The sequence below is a fragment of the Triticum urartu genome, chromosome 2 (assembly GCF_003073215.2).
Source record: "Triticum urartu cultivar G1812 chromosome 2, Tu2.1, whole genome shotgun sequence".
Taxonomy (NCBI): Eukaryota; Viridiplantae; Streptophyta; class Magnoliopsida; order Poales; family Poaceae; genus Triticum; species Triticum urartu.
In genome coordinates, this window is record NC_053023.1 from 696,612,678 (window position 1) to 696,633,494 (window position 20,817).

Consider the following 20,817-nt stretch of genomic DNA (forward strand, 5'->3'; position numbering starts at 1 on the left):
AAGACTATTCCCTCCGATCCATATTAATTGTCACTTGATTTTCTAGAAAGCGTACAATAACTAAGTTTTTTCTTTGACTACTATCACTAATAAATAATTTATGTTTGTCAGATAAAAAGTTATACCATTAGATCTACCATTAAAATAAGCTTCAAAATGTAAAATATTAAATACCGCAATTGTTTCGCACCAAGCCAGCCCTTTATGGTTGCTCGGACACATAGGGAACCTGCCTGTTTGCTAACAATGCAAAATCACCACATGCCCACATATAGATGAAATAAACATTTTATAATTTTGAAAATGAATTACTTTCAACCCTAATGTCCAAATCTACCTTTTGTTGCAAAGAATATTTATACTTTTTTTGGAAAATAACAATTTTATTAAAGCATGAAAGTTGATTTAAGTAAACAAAACTGGGCACAACAAACAAACGTTATGAAAAATCATTGAAGACAAACAATTATGACAAAATGAATCGCTTTTCATCTTTGATGAATATTGAACCATAATATTTTTTAGTTCTTTAAGATAGAACTCATATCATTGAATTCCATTAGAAACAATTTCACAATGTAAAATTTAAACATAAGTATTTATATTGGTTAAAGTTGCTCGATCACTAGAGATTGTGCAAAACCCAAAACAATGTCCATTTTGGAACAAAGGGACTAGGTCTCTTTTTTTGGGTAGTCGAGATAGGATCATAAAGCATGCACGTCAAAAACCTAAGACCATAATGTACTCCCTCCGTTCCATAATATAAGAGCATTTTTGAAAAATGCTCTTATATTATGGGACGGATGGAGTAACATACCAGTACTACTACAAGACAATCGAGTTAAAGAAATTACAGCCCAAGTAGTGCAGTTGCTCTTCATTGTAATTCTGGTTGGTTAATGGCTTTATCAATTCAAGGGCTTGGTTTGCCTCCAGCTAACATTTTAAATAAAAATAGAGCATGACAGTGCTGTTCTCTAGTGACTGATCTTGGGTTGCTGAACAACCGCTTGGATCATGATCAGTTGCACCAGATCAATTTTACTTACCAAGCTGACGCAATGCCGGAAGACCGCCAGCGACCCAACATCCCGACGGTCAGGTAGGCGAAATTCTCCTCGCCGCCCTTTCCAAACGGTTTATATATACCCAAGACACACAACCACATCTTTTCCACTGCCACTACCCCTCATCTTAGCTTCACCCCCTTTCCCCTTCCCCTCCGCCCACCCAACAAGCACTCACCACTCCCTTGCATCCCAGCTTGCTTGCATCTCGCTCCTCTCCGCCGCACACCGAGAAGATCGACCAAGAAACGGGGCGGCGTCGGTGGATCGGTCCGTTGATATGGGAGATCATCAGCTGATGTACGCTGCTCCGGCCATGCACAACGGCGGCGGCGGCGGAGCTGTCTCACACGGCATGTGGTGGAATACCAACACAACCGCGGTGCCCACGGCGGCGTGCTCGACGGAGCTCGCAGGGTTCAACACCTGGCCGGCCGCTCAGCTGGCTGCTGGTGGCTACGACATGGCGGCGGCCGACGGCGGCAAGGCCAAGAGCTGCACCACCACGGCCTCCTCCGAGTCGCCCGGGAACAACAGCTCCGTAACCTTCCAAGAAACAGCCAGCATCAGCGACCCGGCAGCCGGCTTCACCGACTGGAATAGCCCTTACATGTGAGTTGTTCGATTCACCTACCCTTTGCTGGATCAGTTTACCCTCCGTGATCTCGTACTATCAAATGATATGTATGGTGATGATGATAGATAGATAGTTAGATGCATACTTATCTACTCCCGTGACTCTAAAATTGATTAATGAAATCTATGTGTATGTGCGTGTGTTTTAACCTTTTCACAGGAGCAACGGCGGCGCTGGTAACATGCATGGGTTCCTCCAAGTTGGCCACCATGACATGAGCTCAAGAACGGACCAGCAGAGCCACATGAACGCGTCAAGCATGCTGAATGACCCATCAGCAAATAACCTAGACCTAGCGCTGCAAGGCCACCAGCAGGCCGGCGATCACCACCGCCAGCAGCAGCTATTGTCCAGTCTGGGGGCGCCCGAGCTGCTCCTGTCGCCGAACTCACCCTACGGGTTCCAGTCGTCGTCGCTGCTGAGGAGCCTCTTGGAGCCGATGGCCAAGCCGGCACCGGCGGCGGGGATTCAGCAGTACCAGTACCAGCAGATGGGCGGCCAGGCAGGGGTCAGGGAGCCGCTACAGTTCACCAACGATGCGGCGTTCTGGAACCCGTCTGCCGGGTTCGGCATGGCGATGCCAGCGCCGGCGGTGTCTGAGCAGACTAGCGTGCGTGCGGTGAAACGACCATCGCCGGCGCCGCGTGGGGCAAATCTTGCACTAAAGGTAAGCTTGTGCCAGTGATTACTCTAGCATGGAGTAGACAATAACACAAGAAACTAAATGAATAGCTGGCTAATAAGTTAACCTTCTTTGTCTGTAGAGTGTGTTAGAAGGAGTGGGGGACTCTAGCTCGATCGTTACCAAGAAGGCGAACAGCGAGCCGGCAGTCAAGAAGCCGAGAACGGAGACGCCGTCGTCATTGCCGACCTTCAAGGTAGGCATCATCCCATAGTCCCATACATACCTATGTATCTACCATGCAGAATTGCAGATGCATGCATGGTCAACTTAACTTACAACCAGCTGGTTGTTTCAAACTCCACACGCATTATTTGGTGCATGTTGCGTGGATCAAAACCCGTATTATATATGCATCTTTATTGATTATTAAAGTTGCTCCACACGTACATTACAGGTTAGGAAGGAGAAGCTAGGGGACAGGATCACAGCACTCCAACAGCTCGTCTCTCCTTTCGGAAAGGTAATCAAGCGAGCTGTCCAGCTAGTTTAGCTAGGCTTTTCATGTCCAATCGTCCAATGTGCATTACTCAAACCAAACGTCCAAGGAGTTTATGAAAAATATCATTACACAAACCAGTAGAGTGCTGCTTGGAAGGTGGATCCACATCATATATATACCGTCAACCACATGCATGATCTTGTCGCTGCTGCAAAAGCGTTGTTCCTTTCCTCTCCTCGATCCTTTCGAGAGATATGACAGACAGACACACATGCGTCTAAGTCTAACACACAATCTTAACATTTATCGTTGCGCATGCGTGCAGACGGATACGGCGTCGGTGCTCCACGAGACCATCGAATACATCAAGTTCCTCCACGACCAGGCTGGTGTAAGTGCATGTGCCAAGTGCTTTTGATCATGGCATCTGGAGCACGCACGCACGCACGCACGAGCTCTATCGATTTCCTCACAGGAGACTAGCTAGATGTTGGAGACCGAGCTCATGAACATTTGTTTCTGCATCCATGCAGGTGCTTAGTGCTCCATACTTGAAGAGGGGCCATCATCAGCATCAAGTGCCACAGTACCTCAAGGTATACACATGGCGTGGTTGCTGCATCTGCATGCTTGCTCTTTCCCACTTCCCATTGCCACATGAATACGAATACCATCTCCTAGTGCATGCCTGATAGCTTTTGCATCTGTTTGTGTTTGGTCACAGAGCTCGAGTGCTAGCCCTGACAAGTCGTGCAAGGATGGCAGCGGCGAGGTGTCGCTCAAGGGCCGGGGGCTGTGCCTGGTGCCGATATCGAGCACGTTCGCGGTGGCCAGCGATGGGCCCGTCGACTTCTGGACCCCCTTCGGCGGCCAGTTTAGGTAGACGAAGGCTCGCCGGGTGGAACGAACGTGCGGCGCAGATCGATCCGACGGCGTTCCTCGATCAACCATGATGATTTAGTATCTATATAAGTAGCTCATGATCGTAATTTGTAACGGATAGCACTACGTACGTACTGATGAAGCTATATGGTTAGCTAGATGAACCTTTGGAATGAGTGCTTCAAGACTTGTACTCATTCTTCAGGTTCATCAGGGAATAATCAATGAATTTGACTAAGGGACCAGCTAGCTGAGAGGACTGAATTATGTCATAGTGATCATCCGATCGTCGTCGTCGATCGGGTTCGTATGATTGGTGGGTTCATATGATTGGTTGTTAGGCTTGCATCATCGATCGGTTGTGTCTAAGAACTAATTTAATGGTTCGGTACTTTAGTCCAGTACGTGATGGATCAAAGCAGATCTGTCTGTAGCAGGTTTCATTCTCTACGGATATATTGCAGTACTCCCTCCGTTTTTATTTAGTTCGCATATTAACTTTGGTCAAACTCAAGCTTTACAAACTTTGATCAAATTTATGTACAAAAATATTAAGATATACAATAACAAATCAACAACATTAGATTTATTATTAAATGTACTTTCACATCGTATAGATTTATTATGATAAATGTCTATATTGTTTTCTATAAACTTGGTCAAACTTTACGAAATTTGACTTCAGTCAACTCTAATATGCAGAGTAAATAAAAACGGAGGGAGTACCAAATTGATTAATAAAAGTGGCATCTCTCTTTGATTGACCTCAGCAGAGTGTGTCTTTTGCTAATATAAGCTTCTCTTTTGAACCTGACCACATGTTTTGGTATAATATAAGCAGGGCTTTCAGAATTTGTGCATGCATGCGTGTCCTTTTCCTTAAATATTGCCAGAATCTTTCAGGCTAAATTATTCCATTTCTATGCTAGTGGATTATCGGCATGCGTAAGTTCTTCGCAGGCATATTCTATACTGCGTGTGTTTCTTGTTATGTGGTCTACGTTGCAGTCCTGATCGGTACCAACCAAGCTGTAGTATTTTGTAGAGTATTGGGTAAGAAAGATGAACTCAACATACGTGTCTCTTCTGGTATGAGCGATGAAATTCAACCGAAAACGAACCGTGGCACAGAAATTCAGGTAAGTTCGACACGCCGAGAAACGACTGAATCTCAACTGTAGTCTTGCACTGAAACTAGACTGCTAGAGAGTATTTGCCCTAGCAACAAGCTAATACCCCATCTCCTCTGCTTTACGTTTTGGTGGTATCGCACCAATTTCCAGTACACTTTTAGGTCTTGCTGAGTCTATCTGTGTGGATGACTGCTGAAATGAAAAGAGTGAAGCACCAGTTTTTCTTAGAAAGCTGAACATCGTAGTGGGATGGTTGGCATAAAATGGATTGATCTTTACGGAGATTGCAATAAAGTACTTGGAAGAGATATATAAAATGTAGTATTACTTAATTTCTCCTTGGCCCACAATTTTTCCTGTGGTATGGATGTAAAGTCGAACCTCTGATTGTCCTGTTCTTGGGGCAAAAGAAGCTTGTGCACTTGTCAATTGGCATACAACTTGACTCTGTTTCCTGCCACAAAAAGAACTAGCGTTAAGGTTTGAATTTGACTCTGTTTTCACCTTCAATGAAAGCTACCACCATGCAGCTCAGCACCCTAAGTTAGTGTAATGGTCGAATTCATAAAGCCAGCATGCAAGACAAAGTTCAGCAACATCCGATCGTGCAGAGACCAACAGTAAAGTTCAACACCTTTATCTTGATTCTCCGGCAGAACCATGGATACACCGAAGGGGCAAGCCTTCTGAAAAGAAATTCTGGAAGTTATCAGATGGTCACGAGTGACCATATTTTTTCAGAAATGAAGGAGGATCCCCGGCCTCTGCATCTAGACGATGCATGGAGCCACTTTATTAATTATTCACACAAGACCTTACAAAGTCATGCAACAGTAAGACTAAAGCCACCGTCTAGGCAACATTTGTTTCTACTCCTATCCAGTTGATGTAGGGATGCTGATAGTCTAGGCCTAATACCAAACAGACCTCGCAGCCAAACCTAACATCTAAGACCTGAGGTCCCAACCAGGATGCCTGCCGGGTATGGGGCATCCACCAGTCCGGCACACTCCTCAATCAGGACGCCTGCCGGGTATGAGGCCGCCGCAGCCACCTGCCACCACTCCATCTTCAGTGATGTACTGCTGCATCTACCTTACCTGGTCTAGCTGCCGCCGACATCATCACGACGCCAGACAACGCCACTATCCTACGCTCGTCCATCATCACACACCCACCGGCGAAACCCCACTGCTCCATGCCGCCAAGACCCGCCGTTGTCGACGCGAGAGAAGGCACGCCACACCACCTCACGCCTCTTTCATCTGGCGCCGCTCCACAAACGATGCCCCTAATAGGGAACACGACACCGCAGCGCCGCCATCATCCGATCCGGAGATCTTAGGATTTCTCCCGAAGCGGCACGAGCAGGTTGACGATACCTTCATCAAGGTAACGATGTAGACGCCGCCATCGCCCGCCATGACCAGAGTCGGCTCGGTTTTCACCGATGACTATGTCTCCCCAACTCGCCGCCGGTGCTAATAGTGGGATCCACGATCCGTCACTACCAGTCTGGCCAACCGCCTTTGGTGGAGAAGGCAGCCACCACCACCATGCCCGGGCCAAGAGACCCGGACGTCCTCGTGCCGCGAAGATTACCCAATCCTCTTGCCGTTGTCGAGTCGAGGCGCAGCCATAGTGGATCTCGATCTAAACCCCTCGGGCCCAGATCAGATCTCATCGCAGCCAAATCTCATCCGCCAAGCGGCCGCCGGAGATCTCCTGGCCACCGCCAACCCGCTTTGCACTGCCGTTGGAGGAGGAGGGAGATGGACGCCGCTACCCCCACGCGTTACCGCCGGCCGGGGACTGCGCCGCCGCCGCCGCCTCACCACAGGGGTTTCGCCCTGCGGCGTCATCAACGACAGCGGCGGTAGAGGGAGGCGATGGAGGGGGAGGGATGAGGGCGGTGTGGACGGGGACTCCCCAGGGGTGGCGCGGCGCCGCCGCCTCGTGGGAGAGAGGACCCCAGACCTCACGAGTGACCATATGCACATGCGCTTCAATATTATTGTTTTGAAGTGAAAAAAAAAACTATATGAATGATGAAACTATGAAAGAGGTAGTGCAAATGCAATTGCTAAATATTTTAATGTGATATCTGAAACTTCAGAGGAGGTATATGTGATTCCGGGTGAGTTGGGCTTACTATGGTCGTCTTACAGGTTCAAGATCACTTGAAGAAAATAACCTTTGTACCTTTCTGATACACACTGGGAGATTCAAGGAAGCACCACTTTTTCTGACTATTTGTTAAGGACGAAGCTGAACTTCCAGCAGTTTTCCATACTGGGCAATGAGTCCAAGCAGCAAGAACAGGCCGACCAGCGCTGTTCCGAACAATAGTACCAAAACAGGATTGAGCAGTCAATGGACCAGAGCTATCATCAGTATTAGTTTTAAACCAACCATTGGAGGAGGGCACGGCACGAACGTGAAAGAGGCTTCTCCACCAGCAGTTGGCCACTGAAACCCACTTGGCAGTGAATCATAATCTGCTTCCCTTAGGCGTTCCAGGGCACTCAGATTACCTCAGTGCAAGGAATCATGAGCATCTAGCGCCCTGCTAGCGTCGCCAGGCTTGCGTTGTTAACAGAGTCCTCCCCTGCTTCTTCCGCTTCATGCCTCCTTCCAACAAAATACAAAGGCTGCTCTGGTGTTGTTAGTGGCACGGCCTCATTGTCCAGCATAGACACGACTATCGACATGAGTGGCCTGGCCTGGCACACAAGAGCCCAATATAAATGCACAGCGACACCTCATGCAGTAAACAGCTCTTCAGAAGCACCGTGTCCAGGAAATCCCCCGATTTTCCTTCTTTCAGTCAATTCCATGCCTGAAACATGGTCGAGCATAATCAGTTAATAACATTTTTATTCGTTGTGTTGTACTTGGCCAAATTCGAGGCATTTGGTAGCACTTATGTAACCTATAACGTTTCGGAAATCACTCATAATACGGCGAGGTCAGCTGATCTTCAACCCACTTACAATCTCCAGTAACAAGATCCCATAGCTATATGTGTCGGACTTGACAGAGAAAAATGCCTCCTTCCAAGGCATATTCAGGCGACATGTCCTGTTTTTTCTGTGGCATGGATATATAAAGTTGAACCTCTGATGGTCCTGTTATTGGGACAAACGAAGCATGTGTACTTGTCAGAGAACTTGACTGTTTCTTGCCACAGAAAGAGCTAATGGTAACCTTGGAATTTAACTCTGTTTTCAACTTCAATGAAAGCAACCACCATGCAGCTCAAACACCCTAAGTTGGTGTAATGGTCGAACTCATAAAGCAACATGAAAGACAATGTTCAACAACTTCAGATCGTGAGGAGACCCACAGTCAAATTCAGCACCTTTATCTTGATTCTCCGGCAGCACCATGGATATACTGAAGACCTGTCTTTTGAAAAGAAAAAAAATCCTGAACTTACCAGGCCATCACAATTGACAGTATGCATGCGCACTTCAAGATTACTGTTTTGAAACGTAAACAATACTATCTCAATGATGAAACTATGAAAGAGGTGGTGCAGATGTAGTGGCTAAATATTTTTTTTATTGTGATGTCTGAAACTTCAGAGGAAATATATATGATTCGGGATAAGTTAGGCTGGCAATTTATTCTGGTCTTACCGGTTCAAGATCACTTGAAATGACCTTTCTACCTTTCTGATAGATACTGAGAGATTCACAGAAGCCCCACTTTTTTCTTACTTTTCTGTTCAGGTCGAACCTGAACTTTCAGAAGTTTTCCATACCTGAAGTTTTGCCCACTCATCTGAATAAATAAAAGATTATTGTCAGAATTCGGGCGTGTACACCAATCTCACTTGCCAATAGCAACATAACATAAAAAAATGGATTTCACAGTAAGATGCCAGCTGAAATCGAACATATAATTACTAGCAGCCTTTTTACCAAATTAGCAATTCAGAGCTTCAGACCATTGACTAACCGAGGAAGCTGGATACAGACAAAATAAATCAGGTAGCCTCCTCCACTTGACAAGGTGAGGAACATATGAGCAAAATACGTAAATTCCACACATGGAAACCATCTATGAAAATAACCCACGACCAGGATTACAATGCACTCAATGGATTATTTATTTATCCATAGGAACATGAATTGCTGAACTGTTCACCTATACAAACTAGAGAAGTTTACAAAAAAGGAGAACAATGAATTAAACATCTAACGCCCCTCTTGCACAGTGATAGTCATCTTATTCAGGGTTATTCCCATGGTATCTCTTTGGTCTTCAACCTCATCATATCGTTGCCTAAAGTATAGAGGCTCCTTCGGAGTAGGAAGCGGGGCCGTTTCATTTTCTAGCATGAACACAGTGGATGACATGAGCGGCCTGGCACTTGGATTGTCTTGAACACACAAGAGACCTATATGAATACATCGTAGAACTTCATGAAGTGGACAGTTCTCCACAATGGACGAGTCCACCAATTCTCTTGCATTTCCATCTTTCCATAAGCTCCAGGCCTAAACCAATTAAATCCTTAAGTTAGTATGATTGTTTGAGTTGTTGAATGTTAGAGCATTTTAGTTTACTTACGTAAGCTATAAGGTTTGTAAAGTCCGTCATGAAATGGGATGAACTGATCTTTGACCCGCTTACAATCTCCAACAATAGAACGCCAAAGCTATACGTGTCAGACTTGACAGAAGAGGAACCTTCCATTGCATATTCAGGAGACATGTAACCACTGTTTTAATCATTCCACGAAACTTGAATTAGTTAAGCTGTAAAAAATTAGCATGTTAAGCCTTAGCGGGTGCATATATTACTTACTATGTCCCAACAACGCGGATAGTGTTCGCTTGTTGCTCATTTCCTTCAAATATCCTTGCCATACCAAAAATCTGATATTTTAGGGTTCATTTCTGCATCTAACAAGATATTGCTTGCTTTGAGATCCCTATGAATTATTGTTAACCTTGAATCTTGGTGGAGATAAAGAAGACCTCTCGCTATCCCTTTAATTACCTTGAACCGGGTAAGCCAATCAAGCACAGAATTTCTTGTTGCATCTTGCAAAAAAAACATTAACGATCATCACATAATGTTGTGTGAGACGTGACCATAAGTTAGAACATACCAAAAAGGAAGGCATCCAAGCTTTTGTTAGGTAAGTATTCATATATCAATAACTTTTCATCTTCATGAGTGCAGTAACCAAGAAGTCTAACTAAGTTTCTATGCTGTAATTTGGCAATTAGAACAACTTCATTTCTGAACTCGTCGGCCCCTTGGCCGGAACTTTTACTAAGCCTTTTGACAGCAACTTCCTTACCACCACCTTCTAATAGTCCCTACACAAACACACCATCCTTGAGCAAAAGAAAAAGGCAAAAAGTGTTATCAATAATGAGACTAAAATTTCTTGTTACCTTGTAAACTTTTCCAAAGCCACCTTTCCCAAGCATTTTGTAGTCTGAGAAATTGTCTATTGCAGTAACAATGTCTTCAAAGCAAATATATGGAAGGTCTATACTTTCATTCTCAAGTTCGTTCAACTTAGAATTTTGCAAGTGCTGTCGTGTATGTTTGTTCTTAATCTCCTTGATTCGTCGTTTACCTGACACCGACAGGAATAACTAGTATGAGTATTTTTTACGAATAGCTCATAAAACTTGCATCCTAAAAAGTGAAGTAAATCTTGTTATACCTCTTGACTTGCATATCCACACAAGGCAGATGGATGCGAGTATCAGCAGACCAGCCACTATTGGGAGTATAATCTTCAATACATTACTCTCCTTGTCAACTGCAGAAAGCCAAAGGTATAGTCCAGCAAGAGAATGATGCTTTCAAAATTTAATATGCACTACTTGCAAGTGTTGTGTTTGTTGTAATTATTATGCCATCCTAAGTTTCCTAACCACATCTAGCCATTACAGGGAGTACAATCTTCGACAACTTGCTCTCTTTGTAAAAAGCTAGAAATATAGTCCAGCAAGAGGATGATGCTTTCAAGATTTAACATGCATTTCTTGCAAGTTTTGCAGTTCTCCTGATTGGTATGTCATCCTAACCACATCTAAAATTCAACATAAAGGGTAATACCTATTGAACTGGCAAGACGGAGGTACAGATATACCGTTGATCAAACCATACAAGATATAACCAATAAGTGCACAAGGAAAGATATATACCTGTTGAACTGGCAAGGCGGAGGTACAGGTTCTCACCACCACCATCATGAAATTTCCCCGTGTCGACAAGTCCTCCCAACCAAATTAAGCACCTTGACTGGTCCGCATCCCCACTTCCATTTTTCAGGTTAGCATAAGCCCTTTCATTTTTCAGGTTAGCATAAGCATATGCGGAACAAGAGCAATTGCGACTGCACTCTTCTGTGCATTGGTCAAAGCTTCTGTTCTTGACATACAAGAACTTGTCAGGTGTCTTCATACCTCTCAGGGTCGAGAAATTATTGTCTTTACCACATTTCAGATCCTCCTTTCTCCGACACCCTTTGGAGAAGTTAACGCCATCAGGCTCAAACCCACTGAGGCAGTTGCATTTCGGAACTGTTTCAGTGGCATCACAGTAGCCAAATGGTCCGCAATAGGCATAGCGTTCACAGATAGGACTAGGATGCTCTATGAAAGCCTCCCATGATGATGAATTGCTGTTCCACGCCAGAAATTTAAAAGTGCCCTTGTAGTCCAGCATCATGCGCATGCTTGGTGATCCCTCGGAGACGGTGAATGTCATGTATAACTCACCCCCTCTGTCAACAATTGTTTCAGTTACGATGAAGCCAGTAATGCTTTGATACAGGGCAGAGACCAATGACCCATCCCACGCAGATCTGCGCCAATATGGTCTCGTCCCATTCCAGATGACAACCTGGAGGTCTGAGCTGGAGTCACCACCCATGGAGTAGTCGCTGGAGGCCGGGTCATCAGGGCCCCTCCAAGCAACGAGGCGCCTCAAGATACCATCATTTGTGCTCAGTGGTAAAACCATGTCAGGGAGGGCGGTGTCGGTCGGGTAATGGAAGCTCTGCCATATGTCTGTGCCGTTCGGCAACCGGATGACCAAGTTTCCGGGGTCCAACAGTATAGCAGCAGTTCCCGTGGTTGCGGATGTGAAGTTGTTTGTGGTTGTCCAGAGAGTATGGCCTTGGGAGTCAGACAAGACGAGGTCAGAGTTACTGCTCACAACCAGCTTCCCAGAAGAACCATTCTTGATCGGGTTGTCGCGGTTAGCAACCCAAACATAAGTGCGCTCGGGGATCTTGTTGTACCATATGCCGATGTACGAGTCCGCAGTTGAGTTTGCCGGGGTGAAGAAGCCAAGAGCAAAGACGCCGCCGCTCGAAACGAGCTTGTCGCCGGCATTGAGCGGTTTTGCGGGAGTAAGGCGGTCATCCGATTTGCAGAAACAAACCAATGACAGGAGGACAAAAACTGGGAGGGGAGTCATACCTTCTTTCACATATGCCTGTGATCAAATGGAAGGAGATGTTTTCATATGGAGGCAATGAAAGGAGAAGGAGGATGGTATGAAGATGCTTGGAGCCTTGGACGATCTAATGCTGCTCTGACTTTTTGTGTGGTTTTTGTTCAAGATAAGCTCATCAGTCATCACATTTGCAGGAGTATGAGTGTCCAGCTTTGTCCGGAACGTTGATGATTCTAGGACCACACAAGGTGCAAGAGCGAGGATTATTCAGCATTGTTTGCCGGTCGCCGTCGGGAATTGCCCATCAAGAAATATCTCGTGGGCTACAATTCTTTGCACAGTTGCTCTTGCATATGAAAGCGTGGGCTTAGTACTCCCGAGAATGAGTGGCTGCACGTCTATCAACCGTGCTGATAACTTTATGATTCGGTTCAGGGATGAGTGCTTGCTACGTATTGCTAGAAGAAAATACTCTACTATGTATTCACCAGTGGGTCGCACGTTCACACAGGGTATGTGGACGAATGGGCCAGTCATAACTCCCAACGCTCCAAGTCAATGCCTCAGTTTTCTCCATCTTTCTCTTTCCTGCACTTATATCAACCATTGCAAGGAAATTACCATTACGGATTGTGCCATTTGCAAAGCATCATGCATTCCCAAAAGCCGGGCATCAAAATATAATGTTAGGTCCATTTGCATATAAAAAAATATATATTTTAGATTAGCTTGACTGGTCACGTCATTAAGCAAAAAATACATGTGCCACTCACAATATTGACTGTTTGTCAAATCCAGTACTCCCTTTGTTCCTTTTTAGTTCGCATTTTAGATTTGTCAAGTCAAACTTTATAAACTTTGACAAACTTCATATTGAAAAATGTCAACATCTTCAATACCAAATAAATATAATATAAAAATATACTCTACACCCTCCATTTCTAAATATAAGTCTTTTTAGAGATTTCAAATGGACTACCACATACAGATGTATATAGATATATTTTAGAGTGTAGATTCACTCATTTTGCTCCGTATGTAGTCACTTATTGAAATATCTAGAAAGACCTATATTTAGGAATGGAGGGAGTACAATGCATGTAATGATATTGATTTGGTATTAAAACCGTTGATACATTTTTCTCTACAAACTTGACCAAACTTTATAAAGTTTGACTTCAGTCAAACCTAATATGCAGCGTAAAAAGGACCGGAGGGAGTACAAATCTCCTAGGGGACATGTGCACCGATTTTTTTTCTCAATATTACCCACGGAGTTAAGTATAGAAAATTTTGGAGCTTAGCCAGACAAATGAATTACCTCACCAGTTAACACACTCGATTCACGTAAACAAAAACAAATGCCTACCAGTACTAGTATGGTTTGGGGCATGCTAACACGGTAATTGCTTTAGATAGACTGATGGAGTTAGGGCATCTCCAACAGGTTGTATGTTAGTCTTGTTGGTAAAATGTCCATGTCATCAACCAACAAGCTATCATACAACTACTCCAATGGGTTGTATGTAAGCTATCCAATAGATGGTGAGACAATAAATGTGATTGCTCTCTATTTCATCTTGGAACTTGTGCAAAGATTGTTGGTTAATCTACATACAACTTTGCTCTCTCTCCACATTTAATACATGCCACATCATCACTATATCTTAGGTGGCAAATTTACCAACACATATCTCACAACTGTTGGAGATGCCCTTAGTAATTTCACAACTAGTCCCCTTGCGGACACGGATTTGGAGCTCTTGGGTGCCCGTGAACCCTATATGAATAGTAAAATAAAAAAAATACCAGGAAAAAAAATCTGAATTTTCGGGTATCAAACCTGCCTGATCATTCTACTTCCGTGTGAAGCTTCATGAAGAAATGGACATCCGTGGTATTCTCAGCCGTAAGTCAAAAATTTCGATTGTACAAAAAAACTGTATGAATGAATCATAGGTCGGATTGCATTTTCTTGGCTAGGAATACCACTGATGTCATTTCTTCAGGAAACTTCGCACGTGAGTAGAATGACCGACCAGGTTTGATACCCCAAATTTTCAGAGTTTTTTAAATTTTCCTGGCATTTTTTTATTTTACTATTCATATAGGGTTCACAGGCACCTAAGAGCTCCTATGCATTTTTTTGTTCAGGACATTAAATTTAGGACCCACACATGTGAACAGGGGACGGTATTTGCCTGTATATTTGGCCATTTGACTCTTCTAACAAAACAAAAGGCACAAATCTCTATGGTTACTACATGAAATTTAAGATAGCCAGTACAGCCGGTCACCATGTTCAGATTGTCCAAGAAAAGAGGTCTGAAATAAAAAGGAAATACAATTTATGTATGGATTCCAGTAAAATACCGGTACTCTATTCCATAAGATTTGAATAGAAATTAAGTACTCCCTCCCTCCGATTCATATCACTTCAATAATTAGTTTGACCAAGATTACAGAAAAAATATCAACATTCACAATACTAAACGAATATCATAGATCCACCGTGGAATACATGTTTTTCATATTGTTTCTATTTTGTATTGTAGATGTTGGCATGTTTTAATCTAAATTTACTTGAATTTTACTACAAAGTTTGACTTAAGACATACTGTAATTAATATGCGAAGTAATATGAAACGGAGGGAGCATTGCAAAGAAGAAGAAAGGGGATATGAGAAGAAATGGGTCACCGTCAGTCAGGCGGAGCTCCGGCAGGGTAGCTCGTGGCGACACGCCGACGGCGTAGGGGCAGATGGTGCACCATCCCGAGAGATTATTGCCATTGGGGATACATCTCTGCCGAAGGAACGCTGTAAGCATGGCGGGCCCATTGCTGCTGGCGATGGCGCACGGCGGGGGGAAAGTGGAATCAGCGGGGTGTGAACACGATGGCGCGACGAAGCGCCGGCCTGATACACCTTGGAGAGGAAGGTGAGGGAGGGAAGGCAACGGCGGGCCGAGCCGCCGCCGCCGGCGGCGGCGGCCAGCGGGGCATGACGGTACGCGACAAAGCCAATGGGTTCTGGTGTGGGCCTTCGGCCTGCCCCTTCTCCATTTTTGTGTTAGCCCGATTTGCATAACCATCTGTGGGCTACGCATTAACGCGCGGCCCACACTGCCTCATGCATCATCATAGCCCTCGAAATTGCACACAGTACAAAAAGCCCAAGGGACGGATAGTTTTTTTTTTGTCCTCTGGAAATAATGAATAGCTATTTGAGTTCATTACCTCAAAAAAAAGTTATTTGAGTTAAAAAAATCGACTGGTGTAAAAGAAATTCGATATTTTGAACTGAGGATTTTAATTACTCAGGTAGCAAAATTATTATGGCCACTTTTGTTTTGTTTTGCGAAAAGGGCTAAGGTCATATACTATTAAGATTCACAGGACCTTACAAACACACCCATGCAGAAAAATAAGATTACACTCAAAGAGTCAAGGGTGCCAACGTCTTCTTCCTCGCATTCATTGGCGGTGCACCCATGAGCATAGCTTGATGCCACCTCTAGGCATTCGCCTTGCCGATGCAAACTTTTTCGAAACTCAGGAGCATGTAGAAGACTAGAAGTAGCCTTCGAAAAGTCATCGATGCAGACAAGGAGACGCCTGCCCCCGGCTAGGTTTTCACAATCACCTTTGCCCTTTTCTCATGAAGCGTTTTATACACATACCCTCTTAGGCAATAGAGATCATTAATTGATCAAAAGATTATTACAATCTCGAACAATTAGCTTTTTTAGAAAGCCAGTTAGTTTCGACACCGGGATTCAACACAATCATTGAACATGAATACCTGATCAACTATATTCTACAAAGTTGTAATAATTGCAACCTCATTTCCCTCCCTTTTGACACGTCCGGCAAAACAGTCATGGATCCCAGTAGTTGATCTCAAGCAGCAAGAACATGCCGACCACAATAAGATTTATAAGCCAATGGATCAAATATAGCATCAATACTAATTTTAATTTAACCATCGGATGAGGGCGCCAAAGGGGAAGAGGATTCTCCACCTGCAGCTGGCCACTGAAACCCACTTGGCAGTCAATCATAATCTGCTTCCCTTTGATGTTCCAGGGCACTCAGGTTACCTCACTGCAAGGAATCATAAGCATCTAGCGCCCTGCTAATGTTGTCAGTCTTGCGTTGTTAACAGAGTTCTCCGTTGCCTCTTCTGCATCATGCTTCCTCCCGACGGAATATAACAGCTGCTCTGGTGTTGTGAGTGGCATGGCCTCGTTGTCCAGCATAGACACGACTAACGACATTAGTGGCCTGGCACTTAGGCAGCCTTGGACACACAAAAGGCCAATATGGATGCACAAAGACACTTGATGCAGTGAACAGCTCTTCAGAAGCATCGTGTCCAGGAAATCCCTTGATTTTCCTTCTTTCAGGAAGTTCCATGCCTGAAACAAGGTCGAGGATTCATAAACATATTCACTATGTTATACTCGAGTGATACAAATTTGAAGCATTTAGCAGCACTTACGTAGTCTATAAGGTTTGGAAAATCCATTATAAGGTGATGGGGCGAACTGATCTTTAACCCACTTACAATCTCCAGCAACAAGACACCGTAGCTATACGCATCGGACTTGATAGAAAAAATGCCTTCCATCACATATTCAGGCGACATATAGCCATTGTTTAAATTGCTTCACAACTGCCCAAAAGTATAATTAGTTGAAGCACATAAATGGTTTTTTAAGCATTATTAGTTTAGTGCAGGAGTTATTACTCACTATGTTCTGACAACATGTCTAGTATTTGCTTGTTGATGGCTGTCACCAAAGATCCTTGCCATGCCAAAATCTGATATTTTGGGTCTCATCTCCACATCCAACAATATGTTGCTTGTTTTGAGATCTCTGTGAATTATCGTCATTCTTGAATCATGGTGGAGGTACAGAAGTCCTCTGGCTATCCCTTTGATTATGCTAAACCTTGTTGGCCAATCAAGCATAGATTTTTTAGTATCATCTGCATGACAAGAACAAATTTTGTAAAGCTATGTTAGTCGTAACATCGGGCATGCTCCTTTGGTCAGCACGAGAATCATTATAAGTGATCAGGACATACCAAAAAGGAAGTAGTCTAAGCTTTTGTTGGGTAAGTATTCATAAATAAGCAGCCTCTTATCTCCACGGATGCAGGAACCAAGAAGTCTAACTAAGTTTCTATGCTGCAGTTTTGCTATGAGAACTACTTCATTTCTAAAATGCTCTATTCCTTGGTCAGAATACTTGGTAAGCCTTTTAACAGCAACCTCCATGCCACTTTCCAGCGTTCCCTACGAGGTTGTTCATATTAATAATGAAGGAATGTCCTTCGCTACTCTAATTGTCAAAGTGAAATCTACAGTACCTTGTATACTATGCCAAAGCCACCTTTTCCAAGCAAATTGGAATCAGAGAAACCGTTTGTAGCAGGGACAATGTCTTTGAATCTAATCCATAGAAATTTCTGATCGCATGGTTCATCATAATTGCCCAATTGTCCCTCAATCAAGATATCGATGGATGCCTTTGTTTGGAGCTTGCCTTCAGTAATTAAGATCAACAATATGTTAAACACTAATGTATTAACATCGATGTATTTGGCTGCACAATCGAATATTGCCAACCTCTTGACTTGCATATCCAGACAAGACAAATGCACACAAGTAATGATAGAATTGACAAGACTGGGAGTGCAATCTTCAGCGCACCAGTCTTCTTTTTGCTCACTGCAAAAGTATATACAATGGAGATAATAATTAACAGAAAAAAAAGTAGATTGAAGAAGCATGCATATATATCCAGGTCAACTTTTGATTATGTTGACAAGGAGAGGTGCAAAAGGCAGAGTAAAAAACTAGGAGTATATATTGGATGTGACAATGTATCTTCTCACCAAACACGGAGTGAGCTACAATAAATAAAAATACCAGGGAGAAGTTGTATTTAGTGTAAGATTGTCTGAGGTCACCAAACAAGCATATAAGCTCACGAGTATTTAAATGTCTACTAGGTAAAATGGTGAAATTTGAACCAACTTAGCATGAGAACTGCTGGCGATGGGGTTATCGCGGTTTGCGACCCACACGTATGTTGGCTCGGGGATGTGGTGGTACCATATGCCGATGTATGAGTTTGAAGTTGAGTTTGTCAGGGAGAAGAAGCCAAGAGCAAAGATGCCACCATTTGAGACGAGCTTGTCACCGGGTGAGAGTGGCTTTGCCGGTGTTAGGCGATCATCGAACTTGCAGAAACAAATCAATAACAGGAGGACAAAAACTGGGAGGGGAGTCATGCCCATTAGTTAGGCCTTCTTCTACATATGCTTGTGAAGAGCAAGGCAATAAGATGGGATGCAGATGCTTGGGACTGGTAGCTTGGAGGGTTCAAACACACTAAGGTAGAAAGCCCAACACGGGTCGGAGATTTGGTATTCCTGACTGATGTGGCCGGTCACATTAACATGAGTTTTTATATCCAATACGTCCTCCTAGTCCTAGATGTGATAGGAAAGGCATTGCGGGTGGTCTCCGTGAGGAATTGAAGATCAACAAATTGCCAATATCTCACGGGCTACATTATTGGCTGTGTTGCCTGACTGCATCAAGCACAGAGAAACTGACCTGTCCCGAGGTTTGCAGACATCGCCCGGCGACCGCCACAGTCATCATGAAGAAATATGTGCCATGGCGGTCCGGGGACTTGGACTTGCACGGCAACCAGGCAAACTAAGGGGTTGTTTGGATTGTGACTATGTTTGCTTTATGTTGCCACATTATTTTTGCCACACTTGCTTAACTTGAGTTGCTTAAATTGTTAGCCACACTTTGGCTTGCTTAAGGGAATCTTGCCACACTTTTTGTGTTTATGACATATGGGGTTCACTGCTCATAAAAAAATTCTTGCCTTAGGTGTGGCTAGAACCAAACACCCACCTAACTTGATCAAATTTGCCTAAGATGAGCTCTGGCAAAGTATGGCAATATGTGGCTGAAAACCAAACAACCCCTAACTAACACCACACTGCCAGAAATATCCAGAATTGAGATCTCAACATTCAGCATCCTTGCCCTTCTATGGCAACAAGCAAGGGTTCACAAGTAATGTACAGTCCGCCGGGTAGCTCGCGGCGGTTTGGAGGTTGGCTTGGCTATCGAACCTAGATATCTGGTGGGACGAACGCCGGGGACGCTGAACGCGGCGCGAGCCATTGCAGCTGGAGGCGGCAGGGGAGGGACGTGGATTTTTAGAGCACTTGCACCCCGGTCCTGCTATCTTAGCTCTCCAATATCGCTTTAAGATCCGTGCGACACAACTACCTTTCTATATGAAATTTTCTCTTTTTTGATTCTTCCATATAGAACATATCTTGAAGTTCAAACCTATGCAACGTGGCAAAGCGTTCTAGCTAGAATCTAGGATAAATCTTTTAGAATTTTTTGTCCGAGATAAATACTAAAAATATTATTTTTAATCAAATAAAACGTATTTTGTATATTTATATTTGACAAAAAAATCTAAAAGATTTATCCTAGATTCTGCTTAGAAAGCTTTGCCACGCTACATAGGTTTGAACTTCAAGATATGTTTTATGTAGGAGAAACAAAAAAGAGAAATGTATTTGCACGAACCGCGATGCGGAAATGGATGGCTAGATAGAGAGGACTTGGATGCATATGCTCTAATATATATTTTCCGGCAGGGGAGGGTGACCACGGTGGCGCGATGAGGTGCCAGTCGTGTGCTACTGCCGGCCTCGGGAGAGGAGGGCGTGGAAGATGAGGCGCAGGAGACGCACATTAGAGCATCTCCACTAGGGCCTCCAGGACGCCCCAAGCCCTTTTTTAGCACCGACAGTAAAAAAACGTCCCAGCCAGGCCCCCAACACGTCGTTTTGCGCCGGTTTTGGCGATAATTCCCGCCGGCACACCCACCCCACACCCAGCCCCCTGGGGGGCAGCTGGGGACGCCGGCAATTGCCTTTTGCATGCGCAGGCCCACTTGGCAGCCCCTCTCTCTCCTCTCCCCCCTTTCTTTCTTTTCTCTCCCCTCTCTCCTCTCCTTTTCCTTCTACCACCTACCGTACACAGCTCGCGCTGCCAGATGCAGCCCCGACGCCTCCCTCGCTTGGCGTCTCCGGCCCGCCCCGCATCTCCCCGGCGCAGTGAGCAGGGGGCCGGAGCTAGCGGGTCAAAGTGGGCGCGGCGGCCGGGCAAAGGCGGAGCCGGCTGATGACCCACAAGTATAGGGGATCTATCATAGTCTTTTCGATAAGTAAGAGTGTCAAACCCAATGAGGAGCAGAAGGAAATGATAAGTGGTTTCCAGCAAGGTATTCTCTGCAAGTACTGAAATAAGTGGTAACAGATAGTTTTGTGATAGGATAATTTGTAATGAGCAACAAGTAACAAAAGTAAATAAAGTGTAGCAAGGTGGCCCAATCCTTTTTGTAGCAAAGGACAAGCCTGGACAAACTCTTATAAAGAGAAAAGCGCTCCCGAGGACACATGGGAATATCATCAAGCT

General features: G+C 44.3%; 2 protein-coding genes and 1 pseudogene across 2 annotated transcripts; 1 reads left to right on the top strand and 2 right to left on the bottom strand.

The window, feature by feature from the left end:
• Nucleotides 1-1,168: 1,168 nt before the first annotated feature.
• Nucleotides 1,169-4,040, top strand: LOC125539835 (transcription factor bHLH112-like). The gene is made up of 7 exons (XM_048703351.1): nt 1,169-1,682; nt 1,867-2,374; nt 2,472-2,585; nt 2,787-2,852; nt 3,157-3,222; nt 3,365-3,427; nt 3,556-4,040. Exons 1-7 carry the CDS (start codon nt 1,351-1,353, stop codon nt 3,712-3,714), a joined length of 1,308 nt encoding a protein of 435 aa, XP_048559308.1. The 5' UTR covers nt 1,169-1,350; the 3' UTR covers nt 3,715-4,040.
• Nucleotides 4,041-8,884: 4,844 nt separating this feature from the next.
• LOC125539837 lies at nt 8,885-13,266 on the bottom strand (annotated as a pseudogene).
• A 2,929-nt stretch (nt 13,267-16,195) lies between these two features.
• Nucleotides 16,196-18,937, bottom strand: LOC125537974 (G-type lectin S-receptor-like serine/threonine-protein kinase B120). The gene is made up of 7 exons (XM_048701292.1): nt 18,916-18,937; nt 17,920-18,021; nt 17,661-17,836; nt 17,376-17,586; nt 17,039-17,276; nt 16,786-16,951; nt 16,196-16,702 (listed from the first exon to the last, which is right to left on the bottom strand). The coding sequence occupies exons 1-7, from the start codon at nt 18,935-18,937 to the stop codon at nt 16,409-16,411; spliced, it is 1,209 nt and encodes a 402-aa protein (XP_048557249.1). The 3' UTR covers nt 16,196-16,408.
• Between the last annotated feature and the right edge of the window lie 1,880 nt (nt 18,938-20,817).